Here is a 24,286-nt window from a genome sequence, read left to right as displayed (position 1 = left end):
TCTCATGGACTGAGACTGAGGAGGGATCCACATTCCTAGACTCAGCCCAATAATAAAAACATTTCCATTTGCTAGCCTAAATAGTCCTGGTGGTGGACTTGTGTGAGGAAACGATAATCTCACTGACTGTTGGGGAAATGCTAGGGAGCCTGGCTAGGATTGGAAGTGGAACAACCAAGTTGTGAGCTGGAGAGTCTGAAGGGACTGATGCAACCCGCCTGACTGATGAACCAGTAGATCTGGAATCGGGTCCAGAGTCCAGGGCTGATCGAGAAGATAGAGGTGTAGGAACGGAAACCAAATCTGTCGAGGCCAGTAGGGGGCAATGAGGATCATTTTGCAACCCAACGACTTTGCTTTCTGTATGAGTCTTGGTATAAAGAAAAGGGAGGAAATGCATAAAGGAGTCCCTGAGGCCAATCGTGGACTAGATCGTCTCTGGGTAGGTGACCTGGAAGTGGAAGGAGGGAAAAGTAGTTGCTGCATTTGCTGTTGAATGGGGTGGCAAAAAGATCGCAGCAAGGCTGTCTCCATTTGCGGAAGATCAGGTCCGCAACTTCCTGATTCAGAGACCACTCATGAGGCATGAGGATAGCTCTGCTGAGCCTGTCCGCATTGATGTTGGATCTCCCAGGGATGTGCATCACAATTAGAAAATGTTGGGAGGAAATCACCCACTGCCACAGTCTGAGTGCTTCTTGACACAACAGGTAAGATTTGGCCCCTCCCTATCTGTTGATGTATCACACTACTGCCATATTGTCTGTTTGGATTGCAATGGTCCCGGAAGGAAGAGAGTCTTGAAGGGCTTGCAATGCTAGGAGCACGGCTCTCATCTCTAGGACATTTATGTGCAGATGGTACCCGTGAGGTTGCCAAGTGCCTTGGACTGTCCTGCCCAAATAATGCCCCCCCCCCATCAGGGAGGCATCTGTGGTCACTGTGGCTACTGGAGGGGGCTGAACGAAGGATCTGCCCTGAGTCACTAGTGGGGAGACCATCCACCAGGAAAGGTGCCTTTTGCATGCTTCTGTAATCATGATCATGTGAGACATGGGTAGCTCTTGGAAAGACCACTGTGTGAAAAGAAGCCACTGAAGAATCCTCATATGGAAGCATGCCAATGGAAGAAGGGGGATGGCAGCTGCCATGGAGCCTAGAGTTTGAAGGACATATTTGACTTGTATCTTCTTGCTCTGCATTAGAACTTGCACTTGTTGACGAATAGTGGACACTCTTTCCAGAGGTAACCTTGCAAACAGTTCCTTTGTGTTTAATTCTGCTCCTGTGTAAGTGAGAGACTGAGAGGGCAACAAGGCAGATTTTTTGAAATTTATGGGTGCAAAAAGTGATTGTGTAATCCCATGCTTGTAGGAGTTGATGCCTGGTGGTATCAGTGAGGAGCCAGTCGTCTAGATATGGAAACGGCTGGAATCCTTGACGTCTCAGGTGAGCCGTGACCACTGCCATACATTTGGTGAACACCCTGGGGGTTGTGGTGAGACCAAAGGGCAGAGCTCTGAACTGGTAATGACTAGCCCCCACCTAAAAGCAAAGAAATCTCCTGGAACATCTGTCCATCTTGATATGGTAGTAAGCATCCTGAAGATCTATAGAGCACATCCAATTGTCCTGACCCAGAAAGGGTAGACTGGACTGTAGCGTGACCATCCGAAACTTTGTTCTTTGTACAGATCTGTTTAATCTGCTGAGATCCAAAATGGGTCTCCAGTCCCCTGTCTTTTTTAGTACTAAAAAGAACCTTGAGTAAATTCCGGATCCAAGCTGGTCTGCAGGGACCTACTGGATGGCTCTTTTTCTTAGCAGTTTTGAAATTTCTATAACTGCTTGCTCTCTCAGATTGGGTGGAACATCTGGAAGGGCCTTCTTTGACTGTAAGGGGGTTTGATGGAAGGGAATTTTGTAACCTCTCGATATAATGGACAGTACCCATCTGTCTCTTGTTAAATTTTGCTAGGCTTTTGGGTACAGCGAAAGTCTTCCCCCAACTGCCTCCAGAGGTAAGCAGCCGGGCAACCCTTCAGGGATGCTGGAAGGGCTTTTCAGAGAAGGATTCTCTGTTGCCCTGGTTCTGCGGACCCCCTCTGCCGCGAGTTCAGCATCTATTATTGTTGTTTCCTCCTCTGCCTCTAGAGGAAAAAATCACTACGTGTGTCAGTCAAGACTCCCTGAGATTTGCGGAACCACATCTTCCCACTCCTCTGACCCTTGGGGAAGGGTCTTGAGGGAGTGGAAAAATGGACTCCCATGGCAGAGAGAGTCTTGCCTTCTTGCCCACACCTAGTCAAAGTGTCTTTTACCTGTGGCCCAAAGAGAAAGGAGCCATCAAACGGGGTGTTGGTGAAGGACGCTTGAAAGGGTTCAGCAAAATTACACAGCCGCATCCAAGCATGCCTCCTGAGGGCCACAGCAGTGCCCGCAGCTCTACTCGCTCCATCGTCAGCATAGGAAATGAGCCTCATGGAGGAGTTGACTACGGAATTTAGAGTTGCTAGCTGGGAAGTTACTTTGGCTTGAACTCCCTCAGCTGTAGGATGTTGGAGGGTATCTCCTAGCTCTTTTAGGAGATCCCTCTGAAGATGAGTAAAGTGACATAAGTAGTTCAGGGACCTCATGGAGAAGGTCGCTGAAGCAAACATTCGCTTTCCGTATCCGTCCATTGTCCTAGACTCCTTGTTAGGAGGATGAACAGATGAAGAGGTCTCTGCCATCTCTTTTTTGGTGGCAGCTGCTACTACCATGGCATCAATGGGCACACCCTTAGAAAGAAACTGCTTATCCTGGGGGGCTGTAATGAACTTATTTGGTCTCCTCGGAGTTGGTTCCACTGTGTCTGGAGCTGACCAAGCCTTTCAAGCCACTATAGACATGAGTGGATCAAAAGGTGGAGAAACCCAGGAGGTGGAAGGTCGGGAACTGAAGGCATCCAGGAACACGGACTCATCCTCAGTATGGGCTAGGGGAGTCCAGTTCCCCCTCTGCCTAAGCATTTCAAGGATGTCTGCAAATTAAACCTCTTCAGAGGGCGATCTCAGGGACCCTTCCAAATCATCTAAATCTGTATCAGAAGTAACAGACTCCGGGGAGTCAATGTGCTTCCTCTTGCACTTTTTCTTCACAGGGGGCTCCTCTGAGAGATCAGGAGAGGCCTCAGAAGAAGAGGAAACACCCAATGGGGTGTCCTGGACCATCGGTTACTTATGCTTGGGGTCTGGAGGAGGAGCAGAGGTTGGCACAGACACTATAGGGAACAGAGTCGGTGGAGCCGGTAGTGAAGCTACGCTCCGCATGACCTCAAAGGCACCCCGATCTCGAGGAAGAGAAAGCTCTGGCTCCGAAGAAACAGGAATCTTTCTCCGCGTTGAGGGGGACAGCTCTGAAGCCGATGTTGGAGCCGAGCTCACCTGCGCCGAAGCTCCAAGAGGGAGAACGGGGTCGGACAAGGGTCCGATGCCACTCCCCCCCTCGGAGCCAACGAGAAAGCCCTGGTGACCAGATTCCTCGATCGAAGGAAGTATCGAGGAAATCGGAGCCGAGGCTGGAACCGAAGAGGATATGGTGATTGGAGCCGACGGTTCCACTACCCGAACCCCAACGAACTCCGACAACGAACTCATTGGAGTCGGAGGAGGAATATCAAGTGAAGTGGATGGAGCTGATACCTGTTGAGGAGGGCTGGACAATAATTTAGCTAGTGCCTGTGACTTTAACAACCTACTGACTACTCTCTCCACATCGTGATTCAACAGCCTAGAGGACCGTGAGGAGTGAGAGGACCGGTGGCTATGCTCACTTTGAAGCAATGGAGACAGAGGAGCCGAATGCACTGACTCTAAGGAAGGGGACCTCAGCCTCTTGTGACTCTGAGACGGCTCTGAAACATCCGATGGAGTCGACAGGGAAGTTGTCTTGTTGGTGCCAGCCGGAACCAACTTAGAAGGTAAATCCAGCACAAGAGTTGGTTCCGAGGATGGAGCCGACGACTTAGTGGACTTTGGGGATTTCACTGGCTGTGAACTCTTTGCCGGTGAATCCTGGGGTTTTAACAGACCCCTAAGAATTAGTTTGTTCTTACGCTCCTGCAGGACTCTTGGACTAAAAGCATGGTAAATAGAACAAGAGTCCTGCAGGTGAACAGCGCCTAAACAGTAGATGCAACTAGTGTGCCCATCTGTCAGAGACATTTTCTGACAGCATGAGTCACACTTCTTAAAACCAGAAACCTTAGCTTCCTTAGACATGCTGTACTAAAAAAAGGAGGCCTAAGAAGTAACTACTGACACAAAAAACAGTACTAACCTAGACAAACACACCAGTACTATGCTAACTACAATATATATATTTTTTATAACAATAAGAGAAAAAAAGAGAAAAAGGAGAGCCTCTAAGTTAAATGGCTAACCTAGGGATGGGGGAGGGGAGAACTCTCTAACTTAAACGAGTTCTAACACAAGGGTGAGATACAAGAAAAAATAACAGCAACAAGTATAACTATTCTAAATAGAAAAAAATACTAGAAAAATTTAAAATTTAGAAGGAAAGTTTACACAAAAAGCTAAATATACGAGCCTGAGTCAGAAAAACGACACCCTCGCAGCTGAAGCGGCAAACGAGATCTGGGTAGCTATCGCTAGGCATTATGGGATAAGAGGTAGCCTCGAGCCAGTAAACAGCTCTCGAGTTATTGAAGATGGCCGAGTCGGAGCCCAGGATCGGCTCCGATCTCAACCAGCAAGAATTAAGGCAAGATAGACAACTTAACATCATTGGTTTCGAGTATCAGTTCCAAGAGAGCACATAATAACGTAACTTTTGAATTAGAAAAAACACTATCAGATGTAAGAAATAATCTAACACTGTCTATCCCTTCTTCATTAATGATCGCTGTAAAAAGTGAATTCACATCGAGCCTTACAAACAGAATTCTCTCAAAACTATAAAGGTCTTTAGACCACATGTAAAGATCATGCAAAAATTGCTTTGTATCTTTCAAAATGAGAAGTTATGTACCTACCATAACGTTCAATGTTAGTTGTCTTCTTCTCGCCTTCTTTCTTGCTGGATGGGTTCGGAGCCGACCCTCGGCTCTGACTCGGCCTATACTAAAGCTCGAGAGCTATTTATACCGGCTCAAGGCTACCCTATGTCCCACAATGCTAGGCGCTAACTACCCAGATCTCGTTTGATAGCTGAAACCATAGCAGTTCTGCTCTCCAACAAAAGGAGGAGAGGAAACCTCACTCAAAAGTCACCTAGACCTATAGCTACCAGTAGGGATAGCCTAGGGGGCAAAACTGAGGCAAGAAGAAGATCCCCAAGGATCCTTAGGTCTGTCCAGGCTAGGAGGATGGGGGGGTGGGACGCAAGAAAGAAGGCGAGAAGAAGACAACTAACATGGAACGTTATGGTAGGTACATAACTTCTCAATGTTAAGTTGTCAATCTCGCCTTCATTCTTGCTGGATGGGACCGTGTCCCTAGCACCTTCACCCTGGGTGGCTCATCGGAACAGACTCTTGAGAACGGTGGAACCAAAATTAGCCCAGCTTTGGGAGGCCATGTCTAATTTGTAATGAGAGATAAAGGTATGAGGAGAGGCCCAAGTGGCTGCCGCACAAATGGAATCTATTGGTAATCTAGCCTGAAAAGCTATTGAGGTGGCTAATGCTCTAGTTGAGTGAGGCCTGGGCCTTGACGGTAGCTTTTGGCGTCTGAGCTGATAGATGAAAGTTATCATAGAGGCTAGCCTTCTAGAAAGGGTTACTTTGGAAACTGGAAGGCCTTTTTTGCCTGCTGCATAAGATAGGAAGAGCTGCTCAGATTTCCTAGCTTGCTTGGTTCTATCCAGATAGTAACGGAGTTGACGATGAACGTCTAGAAAATGCAGCTTTTGTTCTGCTCTGTTGGAGTAGTTGGGGAAGAAAACTGGAAGATCGATAGTCTGATTTAGATTCGCCTCAGAAGAAACCTGGGTAAAAAGGACGGATTAGTCCTGAGGGACACTCTGTCTTTATGGAAAACTAGATAAGGTGGACGAGTGCAAAGGGCCTAAAGTTCTGATACTCTTCTCACAGATGTTATGGCGACAGAAAAAGAGTTTTCCAAGATAGCAATTTCAAGGAGCAGAAAGCCGCAGGTTCAAAGGGGGGAAGAATCAAGGAGGTTAGAACCAAATTTAAGTCCCACTGCGGTGGGGGGTCCCTGACTGGGGGCTTAAGCAAAAAGATACCTTTAAGAAAGGTTTTACAAAGCTTATGGGACATGATACTGGAGTCCGAAAGGCCTGCATGAAAGTTCAAAATAGCCGCTAACTGTACTCTGATGGTGGAGGAAGAAGACCCTGAGTGAAACAATTCGGCTAGGAAGTATAGGACTGATTGGATAGGGGCAGTAAAAGGATCTATATTTCTAGCTCCTGCTCAGAAGGAAAAACACTTCCACTTGCTGGCATAAATCCTCCTGGTGGATGACTTTAGGGAAGCTATAAGTATGTCACGCACAGAATAGGAAATAAGGGGAAGCCTGGCTAGGGTTGGAATTGGAGCAACCAAGCTTTGAGGTTGAGAGATTGGAGGGATTGGTGCAGCTGTCCCGACTAATGGGTCAAGAGATCTGGCACTGGGTCCAGATGCCAGGGCTGCCCCAAGAGGTAACGATGCAGGAACGGAAACCATATCTGACGAGGCCAGTAAGGAGCAATGAGGATCATGGTGGCTCTCATGGCGGTAGCTTTCTGAATCAACTGAGTGATTAATGGAAAGGGGGGAAAGGCATACAGAAGTCCCCGAGGCCAATCGTGGACTAGAGCATCTCTGGGGGGTTGGCCGGGAAGAGGGAAGAGAGTGAAGAAGTCGTGGCACTTGCTGTTTTGAGGTGTTGCAAAAAGGTCGCAGCAAGGTCGACCCCATCTCTGAAAAATTCTCTCCACTACTGCTTGTTTGAGAGACCACTCGTGTGACATGAGAATGGCTCTGCTCAACCTGTCCGCTATGATGTTGGACTTCCCAGGGATGTGCATTGCTATCAGAAACCGCTGAGAGGAGATCGCCCACTGCCAAAGTCTGAGAGCCTCTCGACATAAGGGATAGGACTTGGTTCTGCCCTGCTTGTTGATGTACCACACTACAGACATATTGTCCGTCTGAACTGCAATAGTCCCGATAGGAAGAGAGCCCTGAAGGGCTTGCAACGCTAAAAGTACTGCTCTCATCTCCAAGACATTTATGTGCAGGTGGCACTCGAAAGGTTGCCATGTGCCCTGGACCATCCTGCCCTGAAAATGCCCCCCCCCCCCCGATCAGGGAGGCATCCGTTGTCACCGTGGCGACCGGGGGAGAAGGAACCAATGGTCTGCCCTGAAGGACTTGAGGGGAGACCATCCACCAAGAAAGGTGTTTCTTACAAGACAGGGTTATTAAAATGTTGTGTGACATTGGAAGTTGTTGAAAGGACCACTGGGAAAAAAGCATCCATTGAAGGATCCGCATATAAAAGCGAGCTAGGGGAAGTAGAGTAATGGCTGCCGCCATGAGACCTAATACCTTCAGGACAAACCTGGCTTGGATTTTGTTGTTCTGAAGAAGGATGTGAACATGCCTGCGAATATCTAGAACTCTTTGCTCGGTTAGTTTTGCAGAAAGCCGGACTGTGTCCATGGTGGCTCCTATGAAGGTAATAGACTGACAAGGCGACAAGGCAGACTTTTCGAAATTTATGGAGATACCTAGCCATTTGCAAGTTTGAATGGTGTAATCTCTGGAGAGGAGAAGTTGACACCTGGTGGTGGCAGTGAGGAGCTAGTCATCTAGGTATGGAAACACTTGGAATCCATGACGCCTCAGATGAGCCGTAACCGCTGCCATGCATTTGGTGAACACTCGGGGGGCTGTAGTGAGACCAAAAGGCAGGGCTCTGAACTGATAGTGACTGGCTCCCAGCCGGAAGCGGAGAAACCTCCTGGAGCTCCTGTGCATCTTGATGTGGTAGTACGCATCCTGAAGGTCTACTGAGCACATCCAATCGTCCTGACCCAGAAAGGGTAGAATGGACTGTAGCGTGACTATCCGGAACTTCGTTCTTCTTACAGACTTGTTTAGTCTGCTGAGATCCATCCCCTGTCTTTTTTGGTACCAAAAAGAACTTGGAGTAGGTTCCGGATCCTTGTTGGTATGCTGGGACTGGCTGGATGGCTCTTTTTGTTAGCAGTTTTGATATTTCTAGTACTGCTTGTTCCCTTAGACTGGGTGGAACATCTGGGAGGGGTCCTTTTGGCTGAGTTGGGGTGTGGATAAAAAGAATTTTGTAACCCTCGCATATGATCGACTGTACCCATTTGTCTTGGGTGAGTGAAAGCCAGGCTTCCGGGTACAGCGATAACCTTCCCCCGACTGCCTCCGAAGGCAGACAGTCGGGCAGCTTCTCAGGGATGCTGGAAGAGTTTGTCAGAAAGAGACTCTCTGCTACCCTGATTTTGCAGACCTCCTCTGCCCCTAGGGCGGCATCTGTTATTGTTCCCCCCCCCTGCCTCTAGAGGGGAACTGACCTCTTGCGTCAGGCGCGACCTCTTGTGGTTTACGGAACCACATCTTCCCACCCTTCTGACCCTTAGGGTATGGTTTAGACGGGGTGGAAAAACAGACTCCCACGGCAGAGAGAGTCTTGCCTTCTTGCTCGCATCGGGTCAAGGTATCCTTCACCTGAGGTCCAAACAAAGCTGAACCGTCAAAGGGGGAGTTAGTGAAGGACGCCTTAAAGGGGTCTGCAAAGTTACAAAGCCGCAGCCAGGCGTGATGCCTTAAGGCAACGCCTGTGCCTGCAGCCCTACTCGCCCCATCGGCCGCATAGGAAATAAGCCGCATGGAGGAGTTGACAATGGAATTCAGGGTTGCCAGCTGGGAGTTTATTTTGTCCTGAGACCCCGCAGCTGTTGGATCCTGTAAGACCTCACCCACTTCTTTGAGCATGTCTCTTTGAAGGCGGGTGAAGTGGCACAGATAATTCAGCGACCGCATGACAAAGGTCGCTGAAGAAAACATCCGCTTGCCGTACCTATCCATAGTCCTAGACTCCTTATTAGGAGGATGGACAGGTACTGAAGGATCAGCCAGTTCCTTCTTAGTGGCTGCAGCCACCACCATGGCATCAACCGGGACATCCTTGGCTAAAAACTGTTTGTCCGAAGGGGCTGTTATGAATTTGGAAGGCCTCCGTGGGGTAGGTTCCATCGTATCAGGGGCCGTCCATGCCTTCCGCGCCACCACTTCCATGAGGGGGTCAAAGGGCGGAGACACCCAGGAGGTGGAAGGGCGAGAGCCAAATGCCTCTAGGTAAACTGACTCGTCCTCGGAAGGATTAAGGGTAGACCAGTTCCCCCTCTGCTTCAGGATCTCAAGGATGTCTGAAAAGGAGACATCCTCAGAGGGGGACCGTGGGGACCCTTCCGACTCATCCAAGTCGGTATCCGATGTAATGGACTCAGGGGAGTCTACATGCTTCCCCTTACATTTCTTCTTCTGAGGAGGTTCCCCTGATGGATCAGGGGAGACCTCGGAAGAGGAGGATATTCCCAATGGGGAAACCTGAGGCGTTGGATCTCTACGGTCGGGAATGAGAGGGTGGGTAGAGACAGCAGCAGGCACTACAGAGGGAGGAGCTGAGGGAGCCGACCGTGGAGCAGGCACAGGGGCCAGCACGCTCTTCATGACTTCGAAGGCGCCCCTATCAGGCAAGGTAGATAGTCCCCGCTCCAAAGAGATAAGGACCCCTCCTGGCACTGAGAGGGATGGCTCCGAAGCCGATGTCGGGGCCGAACTTACCAGCGCCGAAGCTCCAAGAGGGAGAACGGGGTCGGACAAGGGTCCGATGCCACTCGCCCCCTCGGAGCTGACGAGGAAGTCCATGCTCCTGGATCCCTCCAAGGATGGGACCATGGAAGAGACCGGAGCCGACGACGGAGCTGAAAGGTGGGGTATCGACTCCGACGTGTCAACGGCCACGGCTCCCACGAGCTCCAGCTCCGAACTCAGAGGAAGAGTCGGAGGAGGAATCGAAGATGGGGTGGGAATAGCCACTGTCTGTTGAGAAGGGCTATGAAGCATTTGGGCTAGTGCCTGAGACTTAAGAAGTCTACTAACCACCCTCTCGAGGTCATGGTCCGAGAGCCTGGAAGACCTGGAGGAATGGGTTCGATGGCTCCGCTCCGAGAGTAAAGGAGACCTCGGTGCCGAGTGAACAGATTCCAAGGACGGAGACCTGGACCGTTTACGGCTAGCAGATGGCGCCGCCACCACTATCGGCGCTGTCTGAGTCCTAGAATCATCGGCTCCGGCTCGAGCCAATGTAGAAGCCTGAATTTGAGGAACGTCGACTCCAGCCGGAGCCGATGAGGAAGACTGTGTCTTGGAAACATCGGCTCCAGCCAGAGCCGATGTAACAGCAGTCAGAGCACCACCAATCGAAGGCTCTGAACTTGGATCCGACGGCTTAGATGGCTTTGAAGGCTTCCCCGATGATGACTTGGTCGGGGAACCTTCAGGCTTTAACAAGCCCCTCAAAATTAACTTATTTCTGTGTTCCTGCAGGACTCTTGGACTGAACGCATGACAGACCAAACAAGAGTCCTGCAGGTGCAGAGGGCCTAGGCAATAAACACAAGAAGTGTGACCGTCTGTCAGCGACATTTTCTGACAGCACGAGTCACACTTCTTGAAGCCTGAGACCCTGGTGTCTTTAGACATCCTAAAAAGTACAAAAAAAAAAAATATATATATATACACACACACACACACACACAGACACCCTTTAAAACAAGCTAAGTCAGTCACACAAAAATTAAACTGACAAGTTAAAGAAAGCAGAATAGGCCCAAAGGCCTAACCCTATAAGGGACCGGAAGGGGGATTAGCTATGAAGGGAAGCTAATGGGATGGTCGCTAACTAAAAACTAACTGAAAATCTGACTAAAAGATAGAAATTTAAGAATTATAATATCTAACCTGTAGAGCCGGTAATAAACGCACCTCGCAGCTGTAAGTGGCAAACGAGATCTGGGTAGTTAGCGCCTAGCACTGTGGGACATAGGGTAGCCTCGAGCCGGTATAAATAGCTCTCGAGCTTTAGTATAGGCCGAGTCGGAGCCGAGGATCGGCTCCGAACCCATCCAGCAAGAATGAAGGCGAGATTGACAACTTAACATCATCAGTTATAGTGTCTAGAACCGACCTTAATTGTTTTTCCACATACATAGATTTTGGATCTGTAAGCCAACCTCTACCCGACACAATAGGATGGAAAGGGGGGGGGGGGTCAGTACTATTCTTATGTACTTTGCGCAAGCCATAAATACAGAAATTATGTACTTACCATAACGTTCCATGTGAGTTGTTCATCTCACCTTCATTCTTACAAATGGGTTCGGAGCCGATCCTTGGCTCCGAGTCAGCCTACTACAAAGCTCAAGGTCTTCAGATGTTTGAGGCCAAGTCCCTATCCCATGATGCACCAAGAGTTACCTCAGATTTTGTTTGGTGTGCATAATAATACCATGTGTTATTCGATCACTCCATAAGAAGCTATAGAAGGGTTGAGCAACCAGGAAGAATCTAGCATCTCGGTCTTCAAAAAACCCAGGAGGGGGTAGGAGGGTGGCAAGTAAGAATGAAGGTGAGATGAACAACTCCCATAGAACGTTTTGGTAAGTATATAACTTCTTTATGCGAAGTTGTTCTATCTCGCCGTTCATTCTTACAGATGGGTAGCTTCCCAAACGCCATCTATCTCGGGTGGCTCACGGCAGTATGTTTTTCAGGACAGTAAACCCAGAGAAGGCCCTGTCAACTTTGTAATGAGTGATAAAGGTATGAGGTCTTGACCAAGTGGCTGCTACACAAATGTTATCAATAGGAAGTCCAGCAGAAAAGGCAGAGGATGTAGACACTGCTCTGGTTGAGTGAGCCTTAATTTTGCGTTGTAAGGGCATATTGGCAGCTGAATAAGCAAAAATCAGATAATAACTTAGATAGACTTGTTTTAGCCACTGGCTAACTTTTCCTGGAGTCTGAAAAGGAAACAAAAAGCTGTTCAGATTTCCTAAAATCTTTTGTTCTATCCAAGTAAAATCTGAGCTGTCTGTGAACATCAAGTTTGTGCAGCATATGTTCTAAATTGTTGGAGTGATTGGGGAAGAAAACAGGCCAATCAATAATTTGATTAAGATTAGCTTCAGTGCAAACTTTAGGCAAAAAGGAGGGGTTTGTTCGAAGTGAGACTCTGTCAACATGGAAAATCAAATAAGGAGGCTTAATGGACAAGGCTTGAAGCTCTGACACTCTGCGGGCAGAAGTGATAGCTACTCAAAAGATAATCTTCCATGACAAAAATTTGAAGTCACATGAGGAAGCTAGCTCAAGTGGAGGAAGAATAATGCAGGAAAGCATAACATTTAGATTCCATGTGGAATAGGGAGATTTCGCAGGTGGTCTGAGATGAAAGGTCCCTTTGAGAAAGGCTTTGGATAGTTTGTGTGACATAATGTCCAATCCTTCAAATCGAAGATGAAAAGCTGATCTGGTGGTCCCTGCCATTAACAAACTCTACAACAGAAGGAAGAAACTGTTGCAAAAGAGAGTAAAAACCCAGGTATGGAGGAACTCACTGATGAGCCTCTGTAAGAAACTAAGATCTCTCATAAAATCCTTGAAAGCTAATTTTGAAAGAAAAATTGCCACAGATTCCAAAGACAACCACAAGGCATTCTTTAGCTATGTCAAGAATCTCCATGGCAACACCCCAATCTGCACCAAACTACAACAGAATGGCACAAAATATACAGAGCCTACTGATATTGCCAACATATAGGCAGATAGGTTCAGTGCATACTTTACTCCCCCCTCACCCCCAAAGGACCCATAACTATACTAGATGGTTGTACAGCCCCGGCAATCACAAACACACAAGTAAAAACAGCACTCTCTAAAGCAAAAAACACAGCATCCATGGGACCGGACAACATCCCAGGCTACGTCTTACATGAACTCCAAAATGAACTAGCCCCCCCACCTAAAATCCATGTTCAACCACAGCCTCACCACAGGCTATGTGCTCACAGAATGGTGCACAGCAATGGTTATCCGACTCCACAAAGGAAAAACCACCACAGACCCCGGAAACTATAGACCTATTAGCCTGACAAGCCTGGTCTGCAAGGCCATGGAGCATATCATCATGGAACTCATAAACAAAGATATAGGTAACCTCCAAACTCTGGATGCTACCCAATTCAGATTTATAAAAGGTAGGTCATGTCTCCTAAACCTGGTAGACTTCTTTGAAACAGTTACAAAGGCCATAGACGAGGGCAAGGTAGTCCACACAGCCTACCTGGACATTACTAAAGCCTATGACACTATCCCTCATTCAGGAATCACTGATAAACTCACCAATCTTAACATAAACCCTTATGTCATGAGATGGGTGGCCAATTGGCTCATGGAGAGAACCCACACGATAAGAGTTGCTGACTCCAGATCCGACTCCAAACCAGTGACAAGTGGAGTACCCCAGGGTTCAGTCCTGGGACCCCTCCTGTTCAGTATATACTTCTCGAAAGTGCAAGCGAACACCAAGGGTCTATGGTTAACCAAGTTCGCAGATGACTGCAAACTGGGTGCCATTATCAATTACCCCACCGAAATAGACATCCTGCAAAAGGGCCTCACCGAGACTGACACCTGGTGTCAAAATCATGACCTCAAACTAAATGCCAAAAAATGCATTGTTATCCCCTTTGGCAAAAACACGGTACCCATGAATTACCAAATAGGGGGAAGTTCACTTAACACAGAAAGTGTGATAAGAGACCTTGGGACCCAAGTGGATAGTAACCTCTCCTTTGATAACCACATTACCACAGTGGTCAGAAAATCTTTCTACTTGGCCCACTTAATCACAAAAGGGTTCACATCTAGAAAGAAGGAAGCCATAGTCCCCCTCTACTCATCACTTATCAGACCCCTCATTGAATACAATGCCCCGTTTGGGATGTACCTCACAAGACACCTACAACAACTTGAAAGGCCCCAAAAGTACCTCATCAAGAGGATCGCTGGCCTCAAACAATTGTCCTATGCCGACCGGCTCAAGAAACTCAAACTCTACTCGGTCGCATACCGCTTACTCCGAGGAGACCTCTGTCTGATATACAAACCTATGTCAAACCAAGAATTATTGGACATGCTCCACTTGAAGAAATCCCAATCTCCCCAAGCTACACGCTCTAGGGACCTAAACCTCACCACAACAATGAATAGGACATGCTGGAGGGATAGATTTGTGTCCCAGAGACTTCCCATGCTCTGGAACAAGATTCCCATCCATGTCAAGCAGAGCTTGTCATTAGCATTATTCAAGAAAAACCTTGATAAGTGGATGGGCGACAGGAAATTCACTCCTGGGGTTATGTCTGGGGCACTGCTCGATAGAGGGGCAGAAATTTAACAATACATGGGTAGCGAAAGCCAATACACTGTTGGCTAGGTTTGCCTTGGCCCCCTGGGCCAATAGCCTAGCACCTACCTATGAACCTAAATAAGAAATGGCAGCAAGATGAACACGAACTGTCGCTGCTGCAGCTCCTTTGTTGAAAATCATAGTCAAGAACTCTAAAATGGAGGCCACAGTGGCTTGGTAAGGATCAGTGTTGTTTTGAGAGGCCCATATAGAAATTTCTTTCCATTTGCTAAGGTATAGCTTCCTCATAGAGGATTTATGAGAGGATATGAGAATTTGTTTCATCTAATTAGAAAGGTTGTGGGACCTGGCTATGATGGGAATTGGAGCAGCCAAGTTGTCAGTTTCAGGGACTGAAGAGAGGGATGAAGTTCCCCCGACGAATGCGTCAGAAGATCTGGAGCTGGGTCCAGAATCCAAGGGCCCTCCAAAAGATGAAGTCGAAGGAAGGGGAACCAAATCTGATGAGGCCAATGAGGGGCTATTAGAATGATGGTCCTTCCCAGGGCTTTTGCTTTCTGTAGGACCTTGGGAATTAATGGAATTGGAGGGAATGCATAGAGGAGACCTGGAGGCCAATCGTGCGCGAGTGCATCCCTTGGGGCTTCTCCCAGAGGGGAAATCAGGGCAAAGTAGCTTCTGCATTTCATGTTCATGTGGCTGGCAAAAAGGTCGCAGCAAGGCTGACCTCACCTGCGGAATATTCTGTCCGCTATTTCTTTCTTTAGGGACCATTTGTGAGGTAACAGAATTGCTCTGTTCAGCTTGTCTGCTATCACGCTGGATTTCCCCAGGATCTGCGTTGCTAACAGAAAGCGCTGGGTGGATATAGCCCACTGCCATACTCTTAGAGCCTCGCGACAAAGGGGGTAGGACCTGGTTCCTCCTTGTTTGTTCAAGTACCAGACCACTGACATGTTGTCTGTCTGAATCACAATTGTACCAAGAGGAAGAGAGTCCTGGAAGTACTGCAACGCTAAAAGTACTGCTCTCATCTCTAGGACATTGATATGCAGATGTGTCTCTTGATCGGTCCATATGCCTTGGGCTGTTCTTCCCTGAAAACGCCCCCCCCACCCTATCAGGGAAGTGTCCATGGTCATTGTGGCCGCTGGTGGGAGTAGAACAAAAGGACGACCTATCGTGAGATGAAGAGAGGTCAACCACCACTGAAGATCCTTTTTGCATGTGTTCATGATCATTATAAGATGAGACACTGGGAGCTCTTGGTAAGACCATTGAGGGAACAACAGCCATTGCAGAATCCGCATATGCATGTGACCCAAGCGTATAGCTAATATTGCAGCTGCCATCATGCCTAACAATTTTAGTACTTCTGATGCTGGAGCCTTGTTTTTGGCTATGATATTGTGGACCTGCTGACGGAGTAGTAAGACTCTTTCTGTTGGAAGTCTCAGAGTGGTGGTGGTGGTGTCCAATTCTGCTCCAATAAAAACAGTATGTTGCGATGGCAACAAGGAAGATTATTCTGAGTTTATCATAATGCCCAGCCGACTGCAAAGTGAAAGAGTGGTATCCCTGGCTTGAATGAGCTGATGCCTGATGGTGGCAGTGAGGAGCCAATCGTCTAGGTACGGAAACACCTGGAATCTTGAATGTCTCAGGTGAGCCGTGACCACTGCCATACATTTGATAAACACTCTGGGGGCTATAGTGAGACCAAAGGGCAGGGCACAAAACTGGTAATGATTGGCCCGCAGGTGGAAGCGCAGATGATCCCTGGATTGTCTGGCCATTTTTATCTGGTAGTACACATCCTGGAGATCTATCGAGCACATCCAATTGTCTTTGCCTAAGAAGGGAAGTAGAGAATGAAGTGTGACCATCCGGAACTTCTTCTTCTTGACAGATCTGTTTAGCCTGCTGAGATCCAAAATAGGTCTCTAGTCCCCTGTCTTTTTTTGGAACTAAAAAGAATCTTGAGTAAGACCCTGTCTGGTCTGCTGGGACTGGTTGGGTGACCCTTTTTTAGCAACATTTGGACCTCTACTGTTGCTTGTTCCCTGTAATTCGGTGGAACATCCGGGATTTTTCTTGTCAGTGGAGGGGGTGTTTCGAAAGGAATGAAATATCCTCTGGAAATTATACTTTGTACCCAGTTGTCATTTGTTGTTTTGAGCCAGGCATCTGGATAGAAAGATAAGCTACCCCCGACTGCCTCCAGAGTAGGACAGTCGGGCCTCCTTTCAGGAGCACTGGTAGGACTTCCCAAAGAAGTGATCTCTGTCACCCTGGTTTTGCGGACCCCCTATGTCACGAGGGCAGCATCTTCCATTATTGCCCCCTCCTCTGCCCCCGGAGGGGGGTTCACCATATGTGTCCTGAAAAGCTCCTTCGGCTTTTTGGAACCAAATCTTTCCTCCCCTTTGACCCTTGGGGTAGGGTCTGGTAGGGGTGGAAAAACGGACTCAGACGGCAGACAGAGTATTTCCTTCTTGCTCACACTGGTCAAAGTTTCCTTAACTTTGGGCCTGAAAAGAGATGAGCAATCAAAAGGGGTATTTACGAAGGATGACTTGAAGGGCTCTGCAAAGGAACACAAGCGCATCCAGGAGTGTTTCCTAAGAGCAATTCCTGTAACCGCTACCCTGCTCATTCCATCAGCTGCATACGAAATGAGGCGCATGGATGAGTTAACAATGAAGTTGAGGGTAGCAAGCTGGGAGGCAACTTTATCTGAAGCTCCTGCAGCTACTGTACCCTGTAGAGTATCTCCAAGCTCTTTAAGGAGATCTCTTTGCAGTCTAGTGAAATGGGTCAGATAGCTGAGCGAACGCAGTGCAAAAGTCGCTAAACTGTAAGTGTGCTTCCCATATCTATCCATGATCCTGGAATCTCTGTTAGGAGGATGGACAGAAGAGGAAGTTTCTGAAATGTCCTTTTTGGTGGCTGCCACCACCACCATGACATCATGTGGTGCACCTTTGGTCAGAAAGGATTTGTCCTGGGGAGCAGAGATAAATTTATTAGGCCTCCTGGGGACAGGCTCCATGGTGTCCGGAGACTCCCACTCCCTTCGTGAGACCAGCTGCATAAGCTCATCGAAGGGCGGAGACACCCAAGCGGTGGAGGGTTGAGACCCAAAAGCCTTCAGGAGAACCAACTCTTCTTCAGTAGGGTGGTAGACTGCCAGTCTCCCCTCTGCCTAAGGATTTATAATATCTCAGCAAATGAGATATCCTCAGATGGGGACCGTGGGGATCCTTCTGATTCATCCAAGTCGGTATCGGATGTCAGGGACTCCTGATGGGAGTCTAGATGCTTCCTCTTACTGATTCTCTTCCTGGGAACCTCATCAGTGTGGGCTTCTAGTGAGGTCTCGGAAGAGCAGAAGCCATCCAATGGGGATGCCTGAGGCAAGGATCTGTGAAGCAGAAGCACACACAGGCGCTTTAGGGGTGGAGGTAGCCAGACCTGAAGACGCAGATGTCTTAGGAGACAGAACTCTCCAAATGGCTTCAAAGGCACCTCTGTTCCAAAGAAGAGGGACCAATGGATCTGAAGAGAGAGTCGATACCCCCGGCACCGGGACAGTGGGCTCCGAGCCAGAGGTAGGAGCCGAGCTCATCCGAGCTGAAGTCCAGAGAGGCAGAGTCAGAACCGACAAGTCGGTCCGACTATCCTCCCAGGACCCGACCAGAGAGTGTTGGCTCCTAGATTCCTCGATCGGCATTGAGGACATCAAAGTAAATGGAGCCAAAGACACTGGAGCAGGCGTCGACTCCGAAGGTTCCATGATCAACAAGTCCGACTCCTCTGGCTCCACTAGTATGGCTTGGAGGAGGAAGAGTAGTAGCTGGTAAGAGGGTCTTTGGTCGGAGCCGATAAGAATTTAGCAAAGGCTGGTGCCTGGAAAAGCTTCTGCACCACATGATCCACATCCAAATCAAAAAGGCTAATCGAAGACTGAGATGAGTGGATAGAAGGTGGTACCAACTGCAACAGTGGAGACGGGAGACGTAGGTAATTCGGATACCGGTTCCAGAACTGGGGACCAGCTCCAAAAGGATAAGATGGTTGGCTCCGAGGTCTGTGGAGCCGACGTCAAAGCCTTTTTGGATTCCTTACTCTCAGAGGTCTTGGAAGACTTCGAGGACTTACTGGATCCATCTTGGTCACTCAAAGCTTCTTGGAAAGAGGGTTTCAGCAAACCTCTATCGATCAATTTTCTCTTTCTCTCCTGGACAACCCTAGCAGAGAAAGAATGACATATGGAGCAGCTATCTTGGAGATGCAATGCTCCCAAACAATAAACACAGTTAACATGACAGTCAGTGACAGACATTTTCTGGCCACATTTAGGGCATTTTTTAAATCCTGACTTAGGGTGTTTGTCTTGGTCAGCCATACTATACAAACCATAGTATCAAAAAAGGTTACTGTAAAACTGGACACACCCAAACAATTTTGATCAATAACAACAATCAACAAGCCCTTTAAAAAAAATGGGCTAAACGTCATACACACACACAAAAAGTATTTATCTAAACAAAGATAAATAAAGTATCAAGTTGTGACAGAAAGTCACTGTCTAAATGCACACAACAATACTATATGCTACTATTTCACACACTGAAAACTAAACCTTAGCTCTAATTATTTCAAAACTGTGACAAAAAGGTCACTAACTAAGCACACACTAAATCTAAACTATTAATAAAGATAGCTGTGACAGAAAAGTCACTCTTTAAACACAAAATAATAATCTAAACTAGGCCTAGGAAAAACGAGGCCAAATAGTAATTTAAGAAAAAAGCGCACCAAGGTAAAGGGAATTACACAATAAAGATGTAAGAGCTTATATAAGTATCTAAAACTACTATTCAGAAGGAATTATCAATATAATGAAAAATATTTGAAAAAACAAGGTTTTTACTGGCCTGAGATAGCAATCTATTGCAGTGGCAAACTAGATCTCAGGTAACTCTAGGTGCATCATGGGATAGGGACTTGGCCTCGAGCTATCTGAAGACCTCAAGCTTTGCAGTAGGCCGACTTGGAGCCGAGGATCGGCTCTGTGCCCATCTGTAAGAATGAACGGTGAGATAGAACAACTTCACATTATGGGTATTCTCGGATGTTCCACCACAAAGTACATGTATAGGTTATAATCTATCAAATCTATCATGAAAAGGTCATACAAATAAAAATTCACTCTATTTATAATGCCTGTAACTTGAAATCTTTGTAATCTCAAATATACATCTGCATCTTCAAGCATACTGAACATTTTATCAAGATACAGAGACTTATCTAGCACAACTATCCCACCACCTTTGTCAGCTGGTCTTACAATTAAGGGCTATGCTCTAGTTAATTGATTCTGGTCTTCATATTCATTAAAATTCAAGTTACAATAGTTAGCACCACTCTGTTTAGCATAAATACAACCTCTCAAATCATCCTCACATAAATTGATAAAGCTTCTAAAGCTGGTAAAAAAATCAGGTGTAAAAACACTAGGCTTCCTAAAACAATTATGCATTAAGGTTTTCTCAAGAAAAACTACACTAAGCATAGTGTTCCTTGCAAATAATTTTAAATCCAATATAGTTCCTCTTAAATAAGCCTTTGTGGCAGGGATAAAGGATAAACATTTTTTAACACAGCAATCTGCTCATCAGTCAAAACAAATGATGACAGATTAAAAATGAAGTCACCTGTTTGCGGCTTCTTGTTTCCGGTCCTTTCCATTTCATTGAGTTGTCCAAGCCCATCCTGACCCTCTGTCTCCTACTGTGTAATTGTCCCTTTCTCCCTTCTTGCCGAATTGGTAAAGCTTTGGCTAAAAAAACAGAATTAAGGGACTGGGAGTCTTTAGAAGTGGAAAGAATCACTGCTGCAAACTCTGTTCTAATGCTGGTGTCAATATTTTAAGCCGAAACTCACTCACTACCTCTTTGGCTTGTTATAGAGGAGTTGATAGCTAAAGCAGCTCCATTACTTGTACATTGAGAAGGAATCAATAACTTCATTCGCATTCGAGCTGTTTTCGCATGGCGCGGTTATTTCACTTGAGCTAGAGGCATCTTTACCAGTGTCCACATTGTGGGCATTAACTCTATGATGTATCTCGTTTATGATAGGATCCTCATGTATAGTTGCCATTGTGATTGGGCACCTTGCTTCATTGGGATCATCAATGTCTATTCCAACTGGTTTGGTGCTCAGTGGCCAGGAAACCCCCCCCTGGCATAAATCTGAAGAATCTCTTTTCATTTTTTTTTTATTTTCTCATTCTGAAGTTTCCATTCATAAATGGATATAGTGCAAAGCATTTCATCAACTAGCCCAATATATAATTCACTATTGTAAGTGTCAGAAATCTCAAGGTACAAAGCATTTATGTCCCTAGATAGGACATTCCTGGGAATGTGCCTTGGGTGCATGCTTGTTTTATGGAGAATATTATTCTTTTTACAAGGTTTCCTAAACATACTTGTGGATAAATTACCAAACATATTCTTGTTGACCGAAACATCTAGAAAATCTATACAAATATCAGAATAATGCATAGTAAAATGCATAAGCATACTTAGAATGGGGAAAGCTTACCGGAGATTTTGAAACGCTGGCAGGTTTTGAACCTGCAATTGAGTTTTGACTACATGCACTTAATGAATGACTTTTTTCGTCCAGAGAAAGAAGTCCTACCAGGGACATAAATGCTTTGTAACTTGAGATTTTCGACATTTACAATAGTGAATTATATATTGGACTAGTTGATGAAATGCTTTGCAGTAATTCCATTTATGAATGGAAACTTCAGAATGAGAAAATAAAAAAAATGAAAAGAGATTCTTCAGATTTCCACCAGGGTTTTGTTTTTTCCTGACCACGGAGCACAGAACCAATTGGAATGGCTGTTGGTGATCCCAAAGAAGCAGGGCACCCAATCAAAACGGCAACTATACATGAAGATCCTCTCATAAATGAGAGACATCATAGAGTTAATGCCCACAATGTGGACAATGGTAAAGATGCCTCTAGCTCAAGTGAAATAACCGCGCCATGTGAAAATAGCTCGAATGCAAATGAAGCTATTGATTCTGGCTTGAATTCCACTTATTTGCAAGGAACACTATACTTAGTGTAGTTTTTCCTGAGAAAACTTTAATGCATAATTGCTTTAAGAGGCCTAGTGTTTTTACACCAGATTTTTTACCAACTTTAGAAGCTTTTATCAGTTATGTGGGGATGATTTGAGAGGTTGTATTTATGCTAAACAGAGTGGTGCTATTATAACTTGATTTTTAATGAATTTGAAGCCCTGAATCAATTAACCTAGAGCACAGCACTTAATTGTAAGACCAGCTGACAAAAGTGGTGGCAGAGTTGTGCTTGATAAGTCTATGTATCTTGATAAAATATTCAGTATGCTTGAAGATGCAGATGTGTATTTGAAATTACAATGATTTCAAGTTACAGGCATTATAAATAGTGAATTTCTGTTTGTATGACCTTTTAATGACAGATTTGATAGATTATAGTCTATACACGTACTTTGTGGTGGAACATCCAAGAATACCCATAATTTATGGCTTGCCCAAAGTACATAAGAATAGTACTGACCCCCCCCCCTTTCCGTCCAATTGTGTCGGGTAGAGGTTGGCTTAGCAAGCCAACATCCATTTATGTGGAAAAACAATTAAGGTCAGTTCTAGACACTATAACTACTGTTTTGAAAGATACAAAGCAATTTTTGCATGATCTTTACATGTGGTCTAAAGATCTTGATAGTTTTGAGAGTCTGCTATTTGTAACGTTCGATGTGAATTCACTTCTTACAGTGATCCCTAATGAAGAAGGGATAGACAGTGTTAGATTATTTCTTACATCTGATAGTGACTTTTCTAATTGAAAAGTTACATTATTCTGTGCTCTCTTGGAACTGATACTCGAAAACAATATTTTCATGTTTGAATCAAAGTATTTCTTGCAGAAAGTGGGGGTTGCAATGGGTACGGGGTGTGCCAACACTTATGCCAACATTGTGCTTGCACATTGGAAGAAGCAATTAGTCTTTAATGAAGAACGCTTTAAGACCCACATTAAGTTTTATAAGTGTTTTGTTGACGACATATTTTTTGTTTGGCAAGGGTCCATGGACTTGTTGATAGAATTTGTAGGTTATTTACAGAACACTACATCCTTTCTTAAATTTACTCTGATATTTCTATAAATTTTCTGGACGTTTCGGTCAACAAGAATATGTTCGGTAATTTATCCACAAGTATGTGTAGGAAACCTTGTAAAAAGAATAATATTCTCCTTAAAACAAGCGTGCACCCAAGGCAATTTCACAGGAATGTGCTGAACAATCAGGTACTTAGAGTTATGAGGTTACACACTGAAGCAGCACCATTACAGAAGGATCTAGATACCCTTAGAGTTGAACTTTTTGACCGAGGCTATAGAATAGGAGACATAGAAAGGTCATAGATGAGGCTAGAGGAGTTAGGAGTACTAAGACCAAGCCCTATTTCTCTGGAAATATAACACAACCATCAGATGACAATGAGTTAAGTGTTATAGAGCAAACTAATAGGGTCACTTTAACTTACTCTAGCAATGTGAATATGGTATGTGACATTATAAAGAAGAATTGGCCCATACTTAGGACAGATCCTGATTTATGTAAAGTATTAGGGCCCTGCCCCATGTTTGCCTTCAAGAATAACAGAACACTGAAACAATGTTTATGCTACAAACAGACAGCCCCTAGAAGGTTATACTCAAAGCGTAGGAGTAGCTATGCATATAGATCTTGTAGTGCATGTAGGTATATAGGGACTGTTTAATCTATTATTCATCTTAGATCATCAAGGAGTATTGAATTTTATTTTTATGCGGACTGTACTGATAAAACTATAGTCTATTTGGCCAAGTGTGTCCTATGTGAAGGTTTTTATGTAGCTAAGACCAACCGCACATTAAAGGAAAGGATACTTGAACACACTAATGATATTCGAAATAAGAAACCTAGTAATGCATTAGCTAAGCATGTTGCAGATAACGGAGATACCAACCACTTTAAGTTTTTAGTTCCGAGGAAAGTTGATTGTGGTTTATGTGAAGGGGATATTGTGAATGAAACTGAATATGGTGAGCTGTGCTGGATTTTAGACCTGAGAGCTAATATGCACCCAGGTCTTAACAATGCTGTGTCTTTAAAACCAGCACTTAAGAAGTGGGGCTTGCATCACTAATTGCTATCATGTGATTTAGTGTTCAGTTTTTGACTGGCTGTTTTGTTTTATTTAAATGTTTTAGATTTTATTTTTGTGTTATGGTCTGAAGAAGTGGATCTGCAGTGAAAGTGCTTACCAGTTTTTATTTCTTAATTAAATTGGATTCTACACTCAGCCCTGGTGGACATCTGTTTTTTATTCAAGTTTTTTTAAGTAGTTTCCTGATATCCATCTCACATTTCACTTCGAAAGCAGCTAATGTTTGATGTAGTGGTGGACAATAGCTGCTAGGCCTTTTTATAGTTTAATCAATAGTTTTATTTTCAATGTTATTAATTTTGCCATGAAACTGTACCGTTAAGTTGAGCTTCCTCACAAACATTCTAAGGTCTATCAGTATCTGAGCTACCTCATTCCTGCAGCTTGGTACAAAAGTAAGTCCTTTGGATAACACACATTTTTCATCTTCAGTCATTGCTTTAACAGAGTGGCTCCAGATAAGTGGACACCTATTATTATGGCTGTGGCTGGTTCCTCTGTCTGAGCCTT

The 24,286-nt window shown here is 45.6% G+C and overlaps 1 protein-coding gene across 1 annotated transcript in view; it reads right to left on the bottom strand.

Moving 5' to 3' along the window:
* HFM1 (helicase for meiosis 1) overlaps positions 1-20,654 on the bottom strand; it is a 3,254,758-nt gene extending 3,234,104 nt beyond the window's left edge. Inside the window, exon 1 of the mRNA XM_044086815.1 lies at positions 20,582-20,654. Coding sequence (XP_043942750.1) covers positions 20,582-20,654 — 73 coding nt within the window. The remainder of the gene's footprint in view (positions 1-20,581) is intronic.
* Positions 20,655-24,286: the final 3,632 nt, after the last annotated feature.

The sequence above is a fragment of the Protopterus annectens genome, chromosome 10.part0 (genome assembly GCF_019279795.1).
Source record: "Protopterus annectens isolate FY-2018-M chromosome 10.part0, PAN1.0, whole genome shotgun sequence".
In the NCBI taxonomy this organism is placed as follows: domain Eukaryota; kingdom Metazoa; phylum Chordata; order Ceratodontiformes; family Protopteridae; genus Protopterus; species Protopterus annectens.
The sequence above is the reverse complement of the archived record's forward strand: the minus strand, read 5'-3'. Positions and strand labels throughout refer to the sequence as shown.